Below are 17,216 nucleotides of genomic sequence, written 5' to 3' on the forward strand. Positions count from 1 at the left end.
GCTCCATTTCCTACAGATGGAAGGTAATGGAATGGTTCAGATATAACAGTAGGTAGGGATGGGAAATGGCTCACTCCATTAAAGTCCCTTCCACTCATGAGGAACTGAGTTTGGATCCCTGCAAAATCCAGGTATATGCCCCACCCCCATCTTCTACTTCTACTTCCTGTTCTTCAACGTTACATAGCACAGTATTATTTTGCATATTTTGCCTACATGTAGGTATATGGACCATGTATGTACAGTGTCCATGGAAGCTGGTAGATAGTATCAGAGTCCTTGGGTGGTCATGAGCTGTCATTTGAGTGCTGGGTCCTCTGGAAGAACAGCAAGTGCTCCTAACTGTTAACTTATCTTTCCTGACATGAGAGAGGACAGCAGAAGTCATGGCCCAGAGGCAATCATGCTCTGAGACAAAGAAGCCAAAAGAGACATAATGAGACAAGAGAATCCCTGAAGCTTATTAGCTAGCCAACCTAGTCAAATTGATGAGCTTTGGGTTCACTGAGGGATAATGCTTGAAATAGTAAGACAAAGAGTGAATGAATAGAACACCTGAAGTTGACTTCTGGCCTCCACATGCACCTTCACACATATGCTCACACTCACTCTAACAAGTGCATACACCACACACAACACACTACAAAACATACACAACATATCACCAAATACAAGGTTGGGATTAATAAAATTTTCTAAGTCAATAGACTTCAACAAAACCTTTTGTATAATCGCTATAAGGAATTCAAATGAGCATCATGATTTATACAACATGTTTTAAGTAAACAATGCATTAATACAGCTACCAAACAATTTGCTATTCTTACTTTTCTAACCCATAATATAAGATCTGAAGACTTAAGATATGTATGTAAGATTTATTTGAACACAGGATCACATATAATATATATATATATATAATCCAATTTAGTAAAACACATACTTGCAGTATGGAAAATAAAAGATCCAGTTGCCCTTGTGCTGCCTGCCATTAATAGAACAAGTTATTTAATCTCAAAGTTTGTCTGGATGGATGGATGGATGGATGGATGGATGGATGGATGGATGGATGGATGAGTGGGTTTGGTCCTTTGTTTTTACTATTTATTTTAAAATAGGACTGGCTTTACTTTTCTGTGTTATTCCTCACAGGTAATTTTCTGTATGTTTTCTAAAAAAAATATAGACAGCTTCAAGCATTAATATGCTGAGAATTTTAATTGTATTTAATTTTAATCTGTATTAATACATTATACAGTTTGCTTATTTGTGAACAATGAATGTCTCAACCTTAAGGTTCTGTTTTTTGTTTTTTGTTTTGTTTTGTTTTTTTAATTCACTTTACATCCCTAGAGCACCTCCTCCCTCCTCTCTTCCTGGTCCCACCTTCTTTCCCCTCCCCCACTTTTATTAAGGTCCTTAATAAAAAAGACCTTAATAAAAAGGACCTTAATGTATTCTTAGAACTACTTTCAAAATGTTAATCCTATTCATTTATTTTTGTCATTTACATGCCTGCTCTTGACAACTGCAGATACCAAATTGGTCAAGATATATTATCTTTGTTTATTAACAAATTTGATACTATATGGAGCAACTATTAATGCACAATATTTAGTATCCTTTCTCAAGATAACTGCTATTCGATGGTCAGGATACTGGTCTTACAGAAGATATATATAATATATTGGTGATAACATTTCTATCTTTTAGAGGCTTGAAGCTGGGTTCTTGGGGTTACAATCTGTTATTTATTTAAAAATTTATGCTTCAGCCAAGCACAGTGGTACATTCCTTTGTTCTGGCACTCAGGAATCAGAGACAGGTGAGCTTGAGACCAGTATATTCTTAGCGAGTTCCAGGACAGTCAAAGCTACGTAGAGAGACAAAGAAAGAAGAGAAAAAAGAAAAGAAAAAAGAAAAGGGGAGGGAAAGGGAAAGGAGGGGAGGGAGAGGGAGAGGGAGAGGGAGAGGGAGAGGGAGAGGGAGAGGGAGAGGGAGAGGGAGAGGGAGAGGGAGAGGGAGAGGGAGAGGGAGAGGGAGAGGGAGAGGGAGAGGGAGAGGGAGAGGGAGAGGGAGAGGGAGAGGGAGAGGGAGGAGAGGAGAGAAGAGGAGGAGAGGGGAGGGGAGGAAGAAGAAAGAAAGAAAAAGAAAGAGAAAAAAACAAAAGGAAAGAAAATAAAAACCTTAAAATAATTCTGTATCTTATATCTCCTTAAACAGATATATTAAGATGTTTACAAACATAAGATTATTTTTAAACAGCAAAAGCAAAGTTTTAACTGACTGATATATAAGAATCATGACATAGTTTAACTACTTTAAATAGATAAATACCAATGAAAAATTACTAACATTTTATCTCCTCCAACAAAACTAAGAATATAGTCTTCACAAAATAGTTTAAGAATCTAAACTTAATTTTAACATCAATTATTGCCATTCCCAATGTTAGATGTATGCTACACTTGCCAAATGTTTCCTTCATTAGATGATAATATTTTTCTCCTCTTCATGTTTTTCACAATCAGGCATATTTTAATTTTCCCTTTTTATAAACACTGTCAAAAGCAGACTCCTTTTTGAGGTTTTCATCCCACACAGCATTAATTTATCTAGTCTTAACTGTATATAACAATGATGTTGAGGTAAACAGATTCAAAAAGTGCACCTGCATTACTTCATGCATTGCTGTGACAAAATACTTGACAAGGAGTAATTTAAGGGAGGAAGGGTTTACTGCAGTGCACAATTCCAGAGCACAGTTCATCATGGGAGAGACGGCAGAACCTGAGGCAGCTGGCCACATTGCAACCAGTCAGGAAGAGAAGTAGTGCTTAGCTCTACTTCTCATTTTTATTCAGTCCACACCCTAAGTCTATGTAAGGGTGTCATCTATAGTTAAAGTGGATTTTCCACTGCAACCTAATCCAAATAGCTCCTCACAAGCATGTCCAGTGGCTAACCACTCACAAATATGTCCAAGGGCTTGTCTGCCAGGTAATTCTAGATCCTGTCAAGGTGACAGTATTAAGCATCTCAAGAATTAATGGTTAAATATATTAAAGTTCAACAGTTTAGAGCTTTTGTTGGTTTAAAAGACATGATTAGACTTGTGAAATTATCCTAAATTATTTTTGATGCATAAAAATACCACTGGCTTACAAGTAAATTGTTGGGGGGGAAGAGTTATCTTCCACTAGATGTGATGGTACAGAGAAGGAAAGAACAAAGGGTTAGTATTTATGATGGAAAAAATGTAGGGAAAAGACATTATACAGAGTTGAGCAATGGAGTAGAGCAAAGACCAGGATAACTTCCAGTTAAGTAGATAATAAGAAAACTGAATACTGTTCCTCATACAAATCCTTGAGGTTTTAATGGAAAGTCTGTGGTTTTAGAAGAAACAAGTACTTACTGCACCAGTAAAGAAGAGTGACCTTAAAATAAAAATAAGACCTTAAAATAAAAAAACCCCTAGGAAAATACAACTCTCTTACATGTTCTGTGTTTAAAACATATCTAGAGTAGAGCTACATCTTCCTACAGTATGTTCTTCACTCAATCATTACTCCTCACACTGTGCAGTTGCTTCATCCTAGATTCCTTAAAACACTGATTCTTCCTGTTCCTTATCCCCATGCATTCAATAACGTAACTCAAGCTTTCAGTTCTCTATTACTATATGTGACCCTCTCAACTTGTGTTTTATTTTCCCAGAATCACTGAACATTACAGAATATTCACAATAACTATAATAAGTTTTTAAATTTTATAGGACTTACATTAGTTAATCCTATATGTTATATTCTGTAATGATTGTACCTGTGTATTCATTTTGATCAGTATGCATAAACATAACTAACATGTAGTTAGTTTTCTAAGTATTTGGATTATTTGTTTCTGTTACCCTTTCTCATAAACTATAAGGTTTGGTAGCTCTGTATTATTAAATCTTTTTACCGTTGAAATAAACCATGATCATTAATAAATTATCCTGTCATTTGTTAACTATATAGGAGTTCACTGCCCACAGTTATTGTCTATCTTTTATAAGTGAGGAAACTATTAAATAAAATATATAGCTTGTCTAGCATGAGGTAGGGTGAACTATAGAACTGGGCTATTTGTAGTTTGTCATATGGGAAATTACGTATGTATGACTGTAGCTTTTTCCTCTGCATTTAGCCCCCTGACCTCCAAAAGGAAGGAGGTTGTATAGCAGTAAACAAATAGTTGTTGGGAGGAGGAGACTCCAGTGGCACTACCTGTACAATGTACAGTGAACACTAGTGAAAAAGCTGTAGTGAGTCATCACTCATGCTCCTGTAATTAATTCCCCAACACTCACCCAGCTAGACTTGAAATCATTTCTTTAGTCTGTAGTCTATACCCTACCTAAGGTGAAGTGATATTTGTCATGTAATAGGGTAGCATAAAGTTTATTTGAATCCAGAACCAGGGATGAGCACCATCAATATAACCTAGGAGCCTGTTAGAAAGTAGACTATCAGGTCCCAATTTACACTCCTAAATCATAATCTGAATTTTAACACGCTCCTCAGATAACCTTATATACATTGAAGTATTAGCAACAGTGAACTTATACCATTTAAAAGAGAAGAGAAAGAAGTGAAAGAGAAAGAACACAACCTTCAACCTATATATAGTATGACTTGACAACAGATGCACAGAGGTGAGATACTCAGAGAAATAGGATTTTTATCAAAAGTAGGACACTGTATCAAAAGTAACTCAAATGGCTACAGTGGATTATAACTCTATTATCATAATCAGTCAGAAAACTGGAAGCTTTCCAAGCTTTGCAAATACAGCTTTTAAAGAAGTATACAGAATAAGAGTATATGTTAACCGTTGCTAGATCACAAAAGTAAGAAGCCTGGGGAATGAGCCAGTAACTCATATCAGAAAATGAAAGTTGATTCTCCAGGTAATGCTAAAACGGAAGCCAAACGTTTTAAAGCTTCTATGAGTTTGAAGGCTCAAGTAAGCTATGTGTAGTGATGTACACTTCTAATCCTAATATTTGGAAGACTGGGGCAAAGGGGCTACCCCAAAGTCAAGGTCAGCCTGGGCTACACAGTAAAACCTAGGCTAGCCAGTAATACACAGTACAAAACAAAACAAAAGGTTCAAAGAAATTCAAATTAGAAAGAAGCCATAATCACAGAAATGGAAAAATGTTTTTTCTTTCTTTTCTTTTATTTTTTTTTGGTTTTTTTGTTTGTTTGTTTGTTTGTTTTTGTTTTTTTAAGACAGGGTTTCTCTGTATAACATTCCTAGCTGTCCTGAAACTAGCTCTGTAGATCAGGATGGACTCAAACTCACAGAGATCTGCCTGCCTCTGCCTCCCAAGTACCGGGATTACCAAAGGCACAACTTCACTTATGGGCTTTTGAGGGGATGGGGTATATTATGGGGAATTGTCAATGACTTATTAAATTTTGATCACAAGAGAAAAAATACAAGATGTTTACATACATTTTAAGCAGAAAATAACTTTTGCTAGAGTTGGAAAATTTGCATGCAGACAAAACCACCCATATACTTAAAACTTTAAAAATATACTGTAAAAAAATCTTTCAGCATCTCCAAACCCCTATCAGTGCCCAGCTAACATCTCTATGACAGACTTCACAGCACCTCCTTTAACACTGAAGTGTCCTTCTCCAGGACCATTGTGCCAGCATTCTCTAGCTCCTGTCTGGTTTACAGCTAAGGCAGCCAGTACTTTCCAAAATACTCACTTTAAAAGTCTTGATTTATTGTCTTTCTGTCACAATTACAGGAGTTCACTATTCTGCTTACTGTTATTTATCATGGAGCTTAGTGCTGAAAACAAGTGTGGGGATTCAATAAACATGTGATGAGCAAAGAAATTCAAAAGTACTTTGGTGGTTTGAAAGAAAATGGCCCTCATAGGCTCACAGGGAGTGGCACTACTAGGAGGTGTGGCCTTGTTGGAGGAAGTGTGTCTTAGTTCTCTTCTAGCAGCCTGAAGATCAAGATGTAGAACTCTTGGCTCCTTCTCCAGCACCAAGCCTGCTCGCACGCTGCCATGTTTCCTGCTGCCATGTTTCCTATCATGACAATTATGAACTATAAACCTCTGAAACTGTAAGCCAGTCCCAATTAAATGCTTTCTTTTATGACAGTGGCTGTGGTCATGGTGTCTTTTCACAGGGATAAAACTCCAACTAAGACAAGTACATTGCCAAGAACAAGTATCAAGACAAAGTGAAAGAGAAAATCAGTAAGTGTTGAAAATTTGAATATATAATCTAACTAGTTTATGAATTTCATGCAAACACTTTTGCTTAGATTTTTATTTTCTATTTGTGTATTTGTAAGACAGAGTTTCACTGTATAACTCTGGCTGACCTGAAAATCACAATGAAGACTAAGCTGGCCTCTAACTCACAGAAAGCTACCTGCTTCTGCCAATCCCAGGCTGATATTAAGAAAGCAGGCATTTTGATCAACTTTGTTGAATTAAGAATGGACACAGTGGGCTGGAAAGATGGCTCTGTGGTTAAGAGCACTGTCTGTTCTTCCAAAGGACCTGGGTTCAATTCCCAGCATCACATAGCAGCCCATAAGTGTCTGTAACTCCAGTTCCACGGATTCTGACACTTTCATACCAATGCACAAAGAATAAAACTAAATAAATTAAAAAAAAAAAAAAAAGAATGGACATAGTTGAATGCTGAGTATAATTTTCATAATACAGCCAAACTTCTGATTGGCCATTAGCCTTTAACACCATAGTAATATTGTACGTGACAAGTTACAGATCAGCCCCTGAAGGTGCTTCAACTGTGCTGTGATTTATTCTAACACCGGAGAAGTGCTAGTAATAGTGAAAACACATGGGTGACAAGAGTTTTATGTGCTGTTTCCTAAATAATTGACTAAAAGAACCAAAATATTTACTTTAGATGTATAGAAGACAACTTGAAATTCTTTGTCAATCTATGTTTGTGCATTATATGTATATATTCATGAATACAAGTGTACACAGTAAACAAGTAATTGTGTTCAGGTGTTTAGGCCACAGGTTGATGGTAGATACCTTCCTCAATTGCTTTCCACCTTATTTTTGAGACACTCTTTTAATGAACCTAGAGTTTCTCAACTCAGGTAGACTGGACAGCCACTGAGCGACTAGTAACTACCCATACTACCTCCTCAACACTGCGATTACAGAAGTGTACAGCTATGTCTGGCACTTTTTCTATAATAACTTATTTTGTGTACATGTGTGAGCACCTGCATGTCACACCATATATGTGGCCTTTAGACAACAACCTCTTGGGAGTCAGTTTTCTGCTTCTACCATGTGGGATCCAGGGACTGAACTCAAATTATTAGGTTTGGCAGCAAGCACCTTTACCCACTAAGTCAGCTATCCAGCCCCTACGGGGTTTTTTGGTTTGGTTTTGTTTTGTTTTGTTTTGTTTTTCTTATGGGCACTGGCAGCCAAACTCTGATCCTGATATTTTTGAGGGCAGACATTTTACCAACTGAGCCATCTCACTTCTTTGGTCATTCTCATCTAGTCCCCTCCACCTACCTACCCTACTTACCATAGATGCCAAAACAAGAACAACATCCTGCAGAGTTACTATGAGGTAGGAAAATCAGCACATTGCCAAAGAAAACAGCAGCATAAAAAAAGTACCTTGCTTCTAATACCAGCAAGACAGTTTCTTCACCAGGGGGCAGCTCTAGGTAGGAAACAGTCACTATATTCTCACATGTGCTTAGGTTCCTTAGGCATGGTAGCTGCACTGGAATCCCAGACACTGCTTAGGAATACAACTGAAATTGATTTCATGATCTTTCTCCACTTGCCCATATAAGAAATCTTTTAAAACTGTCGCTGTAGTGATCATAATAACTTTTAAGAAAAATTTAATGACAAACTATTTTCCTGATTTGTATGTGTATAAAATATAAAATAGTGAATTATTTTTACCTGGAATGAGCCAAGAATATCCTTTAAGGGTTCTTCATAAAACTCATCTCTTCCAAAGAACAGGAGCAACTCAAAGAAACTCCTGAAAAGAAAAAAAAATTTTTTTTCATTTGCTTTGTGGTTTTGTTCTACTTTAAAAGACTACCAAGTTGTAACATCTACCTAGTATCAGATGTTTTACATATAAATACAAGACAGAAGTTCAATGTCACCCTTAGTCACTTACCAAGTTTGAAGTCAGCACTATACTTATTCATAAGATGTAATTCTTCCTATTTTAAAATTGATTATAGCAATTCAATCATATCTCCAGACTCCATGTGCAATTCTAATTTGATCTTTCTATTTTATCTATAGTTAATTCCTCTACTGAATTCTTGAACCTTTTAAAGTTAGCCACGCAGGTTAGAATGTACTTCAAATTCCCATACATTTTATTTCTTCTTCTTCTTTTTTTTTTAATCCTCCTATGAACTACAGGTGTTTGTTTTCATTGATGAACCATTTCCACAAGGTTTATAAATTTCCCAAGTCCATCAGGAGATTATTATGTAAGACAGGTACTACCTTACAAAGTAAAATTCTTGAATAAGACATGAAAGTTTGTCACTGATCATTGCACAAACAGATATATATGCATGAAAATAACATTAATCTCACTGTAATCTTTCACTCGCTTTAAACCTTGAGTGAACAGGTGCATCGATAGCAAACAGTATACTTTGAAAGGACTCTTTCTCTTTAAGCAGTAGATTTCAAGACTGGACTCAGCAAAACATATTGTAAACAGATGTGCAACCATTCAGTCATTATTCCACAAATAAAGCTTGATAGATATTTAGTAGGAACCTTAAAGACCCTAGTTTTTGAGAAATGGTAGACAAGGTTCAACATAAAGTAATCAGTCATGTAAGCTGCTCACAAGAGTCAGTCTGGCCAGGTACAAACTTCTTTGGCTGAGAGTTACAGCAGACTTTAAACTTTTTTTTTTTTTTTGTTCCTTTTCACTTGAAAATTTTTTTTACATGATCCTGGATATATATGTATGCAAAACACTTACTGGTAACAATTGTAAGGATATTTATTTAAAAATACTTCTTTATTATACATTTAATTTTACCACTCACTAAAGATGAAAACAAATTTCCATACATGTTTTTACTGTTACATAAAACATTATATATTGTACGAATATTGTGTAACATAGGATATAGAATTTGTTTTGCACTTTTCAGAGTTGACTGATATTCTGGCTTTATAATCATCAATGCTAAGAATGCTCTTTCCTGGATGTAGATAGCTGTAATCCTGGGGTGGGGGAAATCCCCTTGGCAAGAACATGGTTGCTCCTAAACACTTACTTATAAGCAGATATTAGCATATTAATACACATAGCCATCTACAGAGCTAAAGAAGCTAAACACCAAGGAGGACCCTAGAGAGGATGCTTAAATCTCATTCAGAATGGCAAACAAGATGACACCAGAAGCAGTGGAAGAGAGGAAACAGGATGGGAGCCTACTATGAGGATCCTCTGAAAGGATCCACCCAACAGGGTGTCAAAGCAGATGCTGAGACTTAGCAGAGCACAGGGAGTCTTGCAGAAGAGCGAGGTGGGGATAGAGGGGACAGGAGCTCCACAAGGAGGCCAACAAAGCTAAGGGATTTGAGCCCACGATGTCCTGCAGAAACTGATGTACTAACTGAGAACTATGCATGGAGAGGACCTAGACCCCCTTTCAGATGTGGCCAACTGGTAGCTCAGTCTCCATGTGGATCTCCAAGTGAGGGGAGAAAGAGCTGTCTCTATCATGAACTCAGTTGACTGCTCTTTGATATCTCGCCCCTGGTAATGCGGCCACGGAGGAAGAGGATCCAGGCAGTCCTGATGAGACTTAACAAGCTATGGGCAGAAGGCAATGGTGGAGAACACCCCCTTTCAGTGGACTAGGAGAAGGGGATAATGGAAAAGAGAAAAGAGAAGGAAAGTGGGATGAGGGGGAGTTGATGGAAGGGGCTTCAATCGGGATATATAATGAATAAATTGTGAAAAAATTAAAATTAAAATTAAAAAAAGAATGCTATTTCATATAAACACATAGTACAAGATGACAGATATGTTTGGGGCCTTTCAGAAATTGCTGACAATCCTGTCCTAATCCCAAACCCAAATTCATTTATTGTTTCTTTATAAGATTCAAGTAAGCTCCCAAACAGCAACCTCTACGGCCAAACATTCTAACATAATACAATACAAAGATATGCTAATTTGGTACATATATATGGAGGAATGGTAGGAAACTAGTAAGTCTTTGTTTTCCAAAATTTGACCATTATGTTTCTCTAAGTAGAAAATTTTGTATGTACAATAAGAAAAGCATTGCAATTTATGACAAATATTTTTGAATCTGAGCCAAGGTGTTTAAAACAGCATTTATTGGTACTGCCTGGCCTGATAACACAGTCAGTACAAAGTATGCAAGTTTTGTGTTCAGAACCAAGACTGAAGTAAAGTTGTGTGATATAAAACAGGTGAACAGTACCAGACATATCTTAAATCCATCACATACTTGAACTTGAATTAAGTTCTGGTGATTGCATGTTTCCAAACTTCAATGTCTACCAATTTTTCAAGACCTTTTCAGTTACCAACCATATGTAATAACAGCATACAGTTTCAGAAGCTAGCCCCTAGATGGCATTATCTTCTAATACAAGGATGTCCCATCCACACTGCAAATCTGTTTAGCTTATCTATTACAGGAAACATCATGGCTGCATGTGAAAAACCTTCCAATGGCCATAAATAAAAGCTTGGTCACTCAGCTTGTGGCACTGTTGGGAAGGTCCTGAAATAGTTCTTATGTCATTGTTTGTGTGTACCAATGAAGGGAATCATGGGTCTCTGGTATCTTCCTCTCCTCTTTTTCCATGATATACAGGTGTTCTCATTTATGAACTTTCTTGCCAAGATATACAGTGTTACTAAAGGCCCAGTAATAATGACCACAAACAGAACCTCCAAAACTCTGAACTAAAATAAACCTACCCTCGGTGGCTGGAAAGATGGTTCCATGGGTAAAGTGCTACCTTTACAAGATTGAGAACCTGAGTTATGACCCTCAGTGTTCATGTAAAAGCCAAAGGCAGTGGCATACACCCACAACTCCAGCACTAGGGTGGCAGTGGGTAGAGATAGATGAAGCCCTGGGACTCACTGGCTAGGCAGTCTAGCCCAAACAGCAAGTTCCAGGTTCAGAGAGAGACCCTGTCTTAAAAATTTAAGTGGAGAGCAATCAAGTTCTGTCCTACACACACAAAGGCAACCCTTCACACACACATGCATACACTCCACAAACAAAATTAATAAACCAACTCTCTTTAGAACCTGGTGATTTTCAAGTATTTTGTTACAGGAAAGAAAACTACCTAACTGACACATTCATAAATTTTTTTAGCTAGATGTTCTGGATAACTTCTTTAGCTTCTGCATCAGCATTCCTCCTCCACTTGGTACTTTTGTGTTATAGAAAAAGCTTCCTTCCTAAAAACTAACAAAATGAACCTCTACTAATATCAATCTTTTCTTTTATAGAGAGCCTTTAGAAAACTGGATCTTGTGTGCTCTTACATATATTAAACATACCGAAGTTGATTACAAAGCTAAATATCTATAACAAAAACAAAAAACAGCTATAAATCTGGGCATGGTGGCACACAGCTTTCATTAATCCCAGCATTCGAGAGGAAGAGAAAGGTAGATTTCCTCTGAGTTCCAGGTCTACATAGTGAGTTCCAGGCCAACCAAGGCTACTTGCTGACAGCCTGTTTTAGGAACAGGAAAGAGAAGGGAGGGAAGAGGAAGGGGGAAAAGGGAATGGAAGGTGTTTTCTTAATTTTTTCCTTAATTAGTGATTGATAGGGGAGAGCTCAGCCCATTGCAGGTGGTACCATCCCCAGGATGGTGTTCCTGAGTTCTATAAGAAAACAGGTTTAGCAAGCCATGGGAAAAAAGTCAGTAAGCAGTACTTCTCCATGTCCTCTATATCTTGCACCTACATTTGAATATTTTAATTGCCCATTTCTGTGCTGAAATCTGCAGTCTGTTCAAGGATGCTGCCCATCTTACCCACTTATTTATTTTATTGATTTTGCCTCCAGGTTCCTGTCCTGTGTGAGTTCCTGTCCTGACTTCCTGTGGTGATGAACAGCAATATAGAAGTGTAAGCCAAATAAACCCTTTCCTCTCCAACTTGCTTTTTTTGTCATGGTGTTTCTCTGCAGCAAAAGAAAGCCTAAGTCAAGAGGGGAGGGAAAAGAAGGGGAACAGAGGGAAGTGGACAGAAGGAGAGGGGAGGGGAAGAAAGGGAAAGGGAGAAGAAAGGAAAGGAAAGGAACCTATGAAACAAAGAATATTAAAGAACTAGCTAATTACTCTATACAGCCTCTACAATTAAATCAACTTCACATTGGCATATGAACAAATAGATTAATGAAACCAAAGGTAAAATAAAAAAGTTCTTAAATAAAAAGTATCAGTTAAGTATTAAGAGCATCTCAACTCAACAGACAAATGTTAGGTAGCAGCATATCAAATCACTGTATAGCCAAATGCTAAAAATATAGATATGATTTTCTATCTACCCTCCAAATATGGGAAATGACCAAACTAAATCAAATTCAAACACAAAAGAATTAATCAATGAAAATATACAAAAAGGATTCCTTATAACCTAGTTATAGACTCCCTGCGCTCCACCCAGTATTTGGCTGTCTCAGCATCTGCTGTTTCCATCAGCTGTTGGGTGGAGCCTCTTAGCGGACAGCTATGCTAGTCTCCTGTCTGCAAGCATAGAAGAGTAGCATTAATAGTGTCAGGGGTTGGTTGGTTCTCTCCCATGAGGATGGGTCTCCGGGTGGACCAGGCACTGGCTGGACAGTCCCTCAATCGCTGCTGTATCTTTATCCATGCACATCTTGTAGGCAGGATAAATTTTAGGTCAAAGTTTTTGTGGGTGGGTGGCTATTCCCCTCCCTACACTAGAAGTCCTGTCTAGTTAGAGGGTGGCCTCTTCTGTTTCCATGACCCATGCTATTAAGAGTCTCGGCTAGAATCACTCCCACTCTCTGTCCTAGGTCTCCAGCTTGTCTCAGAGATGCCCCGCCCACAGTTTCTCCTCTCTCTTCAAGCCCTCTGTCCTTCTGACCATCCCCCCCCCACCTTCCCAGTCTGATCTACACCATCACTTCTCTCCAAGATCACTCTGCAAACCAGTTCCCTCTCTTCAAGCACTTCTGCTGTCTATTCTGATTTATTTTTTATCTTCCTTCTAAGGCAACAGTTCTCAACCTGTGGACCATGACCACTATGGTAGTTGCATATCAAATATCCTGCATATCAGATACTTACATTATGATTCATAACAGTAACAAAATTAGAGTCATGAAGTAGCAAGTAAGTAACTTTATAGTTGGGGGTCACCATAACATGAAGAACTATAGTAAAGAGTCACAGCATTAGGAAAGCTGAGATTTTAATAGATGTATACTGGTAATTTTATATGTTCTCAAAGCTCCTAAAGGTTGTTTTGTCTTTTATTCCTAGCCTTTTAAATTGAATTATTTTTTTATTAACAGACATTCAAGATTTATTCAATTTTTGTTCCAGGCACAAAACCCAGGGCTTTGCTTAACCTATATTTCTAACCCCCTTTTCTTTGCACAAATATACTAATGGCCTCATCACAAGCACTAGCCATTCTGAATAAAATTGTGTTCTTAAATTTCTTGCACCTACATCTGAATATTTTAATTGCCCATTTCTGTGCTGAAACCTGCAGTCTGTTCAAGGATGCTGCCCATCTTACCCACTTATTTATTTATTGATTGATTTTACTGATTATTTTGACTCTTGATAATGTGATTTTTTTTAATTTTATTTATTTATTTATTTGCATTTTTACCAAAACAAGGTTTCTCTGTGTAGCCTTCACTGTCCTGGACTTGCTTTGTAGACCAGACTGGCCTTGAATTCACAGACATCCACTTGCCTTTGCCTCCCAGAGTGCTAGGATTATAGGCATGCACCACTACACATGGCTAGTGTTATTTTTTTATCCTAACATTCATGTTCTAAAAATCATGTGTAAATTTGTAATGTTTTGTTTCATATTATGGGACAGTATAAACTATAGTATCATTTATGCTTGGAAACATTCTTGTCTTTTCTTGCAACTGTGCCTTTATTAGAGCATACTTAAGCCTGTTAGAATTTAAGCTGAGGTAGGCAGGTGGGGGTGGATGTAAAAGGAATCAACAAAAGGTGAGGGGATGAATATGATCACAATACATTGTATAAAATTCTCAGGTTAGAAAGAATAATTTTTAAAAATTAAGTTAAGTTGAACATGAGTTTTGTTTTTCTTTTATGGCCATCAGTGGGTGAAAATAGGGTATTTCATCATTTATCACTTTCCATATCTCCCAACCCAAATTTAACAATGAAATACACACCTTTACTGCAGAGTACAGGGAATCTTATGAAAGAACAGGGAAGGGACAGGAGATCCACAAGGAGAGATCTCTGGGCCCAGGTGTCTTTTCTAAGACAGATACTCCAACCAAGGACCATTCATAGAGATAACATAGAACCCCTGCTTGGATATAGCCCAAGGCAGTTCAGTGTCCAAGTGGGTTCCCTAGTAATGGGAAGAGGGACTGACAGGAACAAAAAGGCTGGCTCTCTGATCACCTCCCCCTGAGGGGGGAGCAACCTTACCAGGCCACAGAGGAATACAATACAGCCAGTCCTGATGAAACCTGATAGGCTAGGAACTGATGGAAGGGGAGGAGGACCTCCCCTATCAGTAGATTGGGGAGGGGCATAGGTGGAGAAAAGAGAGGGTGGGGTTAAGAGGGGCATAGAGACAGGGCTACAGTTGTAATTAATAAAAAAATAAATTAAAAAAAGAAATACAGACCTCTAATCTTTAAAAAATTACTATAGTCTCAACAGGTGGACAAAATACACAAAATATGTAATAAATGTCAAAATAATAGGTATTAAATTGCCAGTCATAACTAGTGCTAAATGAACCACTAAATTTCTAACCATGAACAAGATAATATATACAGGTTTCTTTAATATTGTCTTTAGGTTCAACAAATACTGAAGAGAAAATATTCTAATGCAATAGTAAATAAAGAATGTAGAGGGCTGGGGACATATAGCTCAGTGGTTGAGCACTTGTCTGGAAAGCACAGGCCCTGTGTTTAATCCCCAGCACTAGTGCCAATGGGGTTAGGTAGGGGTAAGATTGAGTTTAGCAAGGAAACAGAATTAAAGCTACTAATTGCCCCCAAAAACAAGAATATTTCTTTGTCTTCAGAGGGAACAGAAATAGGAAAATAGAAATCTATACAGTGTATAGTTCTGTCTAAAATATGATTATAGTAGAGAATATAGGCAAAATCGGAAAAGGTACTAAGAATTGATCAATATAATTGAAAGAAAAAGTTAAGTGTGCTGTTGCTGAAGAAAAGGAATTCAGATTAGAACTTTTCCCTCTTCCTTCACAGAAAAACAAACAATGAGGGCCTACAAGATGGCTCAGTACATAAATAACTTAGCCCCAAGTCTGATGTTTAATTCCCAGGATCCACAGGGAGAAGGAGAGAACAGACTACCACCTCCACATAAGTGTACTTATGTGTACACACACACAAACACACACAGAGTAATTTAAAAAGAAAGACAAATATACCTCATCCTCCACCCCCCCCCACTTCCTCTCCAGAAAAGAACAGGCTTCCAAGACCTAGGAGGAGTTGGGGAAGGGGATACTGTGGTCAGGATATATTGTATAAGAAAAGAATCTATTTTCAATTAGAAAGAAAAAAAAAGAAAGGAAGGAAAAGAGAAAAAGCCTAGCTAGTCGTGACTAGCTATCTGAAGCTTGCAGGTCTCCAGGCTTCTCAATCCTCAGTTTCCTTACCTACCAAGAATGAATTTGCGGCATACTTTAATTTAAATACATATAAACATATAAATGTGCGTGTGTGTGTGTGTGTGTGTGTGTGTGTTCACAAAAAAGAGAAAATTTACATTTTTTAATAAAATACAGATTACAAGGAAGTAAACTCATGTAAAGCCAGACATATGTGGTTGCTGACTTTAAATATTTTTTACATGACTCTTCATTTTCAAAATATTTGAAAAATAGTCAGGTAAATAAAAACAGAATTCATTTGCATTCTCTGTAAAGGTCCCCTTAAAAACCATAGTTCAACTGCCCAGCCTGGAGATGGTCTGTCTTCCTGCAGTGCAGAAAATACAGAATTTTATAAGGATGGACATACATAAATAAGTACCAGAGAATACAGGAGCTTATATATTTATATGCAGCATAAATATATATTACATGCATAAAAAAACAGAATCTTAGACAGCTCAACTGAATAAAAGTTACACATACACGATGTAAACTATGAAAAAAATATAATGAATTCTGTGAATATTCTAGGTACCTTAATGTGGCTATAAGGGGTTCTTGTGCTGCTTCACTTAGTTATTCCTGGCATTCTTTCTGAAGTCAGTAAGAGGTAACTCAACCAGAAGGTTTCTCCTAACACCCCAGACCAGGTAAAGACTTTGTTATGCCCTCTCATTACATATTGCAATTATATCAAAATTTCAATTACATAAGAGTATAACTGGTGATTTAGTATCTCTAAATTCTGCAAGATTTTTGAGACTTGCGATGTATTTGTTTCTAACTTTTGCCTAAGAACCAGATGCAAAGCTTATAAGAAATAAATTACAGAATAGTTATGTACTTCTAGAAGAATTTTCTGGGTATTTGAGCAAAATAAAATACTATCAACACAAAGTTTTTACTATTTTAATGGAGCAATCATTTTCCTTTTTTTCTAATTTTTCTTCTAATATGATAATAGTTCTCTTTTCTGTTACAGTAAGTTCCAATAATACAGAAACTTTTCATTTAAAAAAAAAACACTACTTAATAAGCAATTCAAATAACTCATTCTTTCACCCAGTACTTCCCTTCTTATATAACATTTGATTCTTGTATTTTGAGAGAAGGTTTCACGTAACCTATGCTGGCCTCAACTCCCTATATTGCCAGTGATGATTTGAACTTCCGATTGTCCTGCCTCCACAAGATGCATGCTGGGATCATAAATTAGTGTAATCACA

The 17,216-nt window shown here is 37.1% G+C and overlaps 1 protein-coding gene across 3 annotated transcripts in view; it reads right to left on the bottom strand.

Moving 5' to 3' along the window:
* The window catches only part of Znf654 (zinc finger protein 654), a 62,519-nt gene that overhangs the window by 25,729 nt on the left and 19,574 nt on the right, over nucleotides 1-17,216 (bottom strand). For all 3 annotated transcript variants that reach the window (XM_021659660.2, XM_021659659.2, XM_060370617.1), the window contains one exon: nucleotides 8,000-8,081. In XM_021659660.2, the coding sequence (XP_021515335.1) occupies nucleotides 8,000-8,081 (82 nt within the window). Of the gene's footprint in view, nucleotides 1-7,999; nucleotides 8,082-17,216 lie in introns of those variants that run through there.

This window comes from Meriones unguiculatus, chromosome 17, assembly GCF_030254825.1.
Source record: "Meriones unguiculatus strain TT.TT164.6M chromosome 17, Bangor_MerUng_6.1, whole genome shotgun sequence".
Taxonomy (NCBI): domain Eukaryota; kingdom Metazoa; phylum Chordata; class Mammalia; order Rodentia; family Muridae; genus Meriones; species Meriones unguiculatus.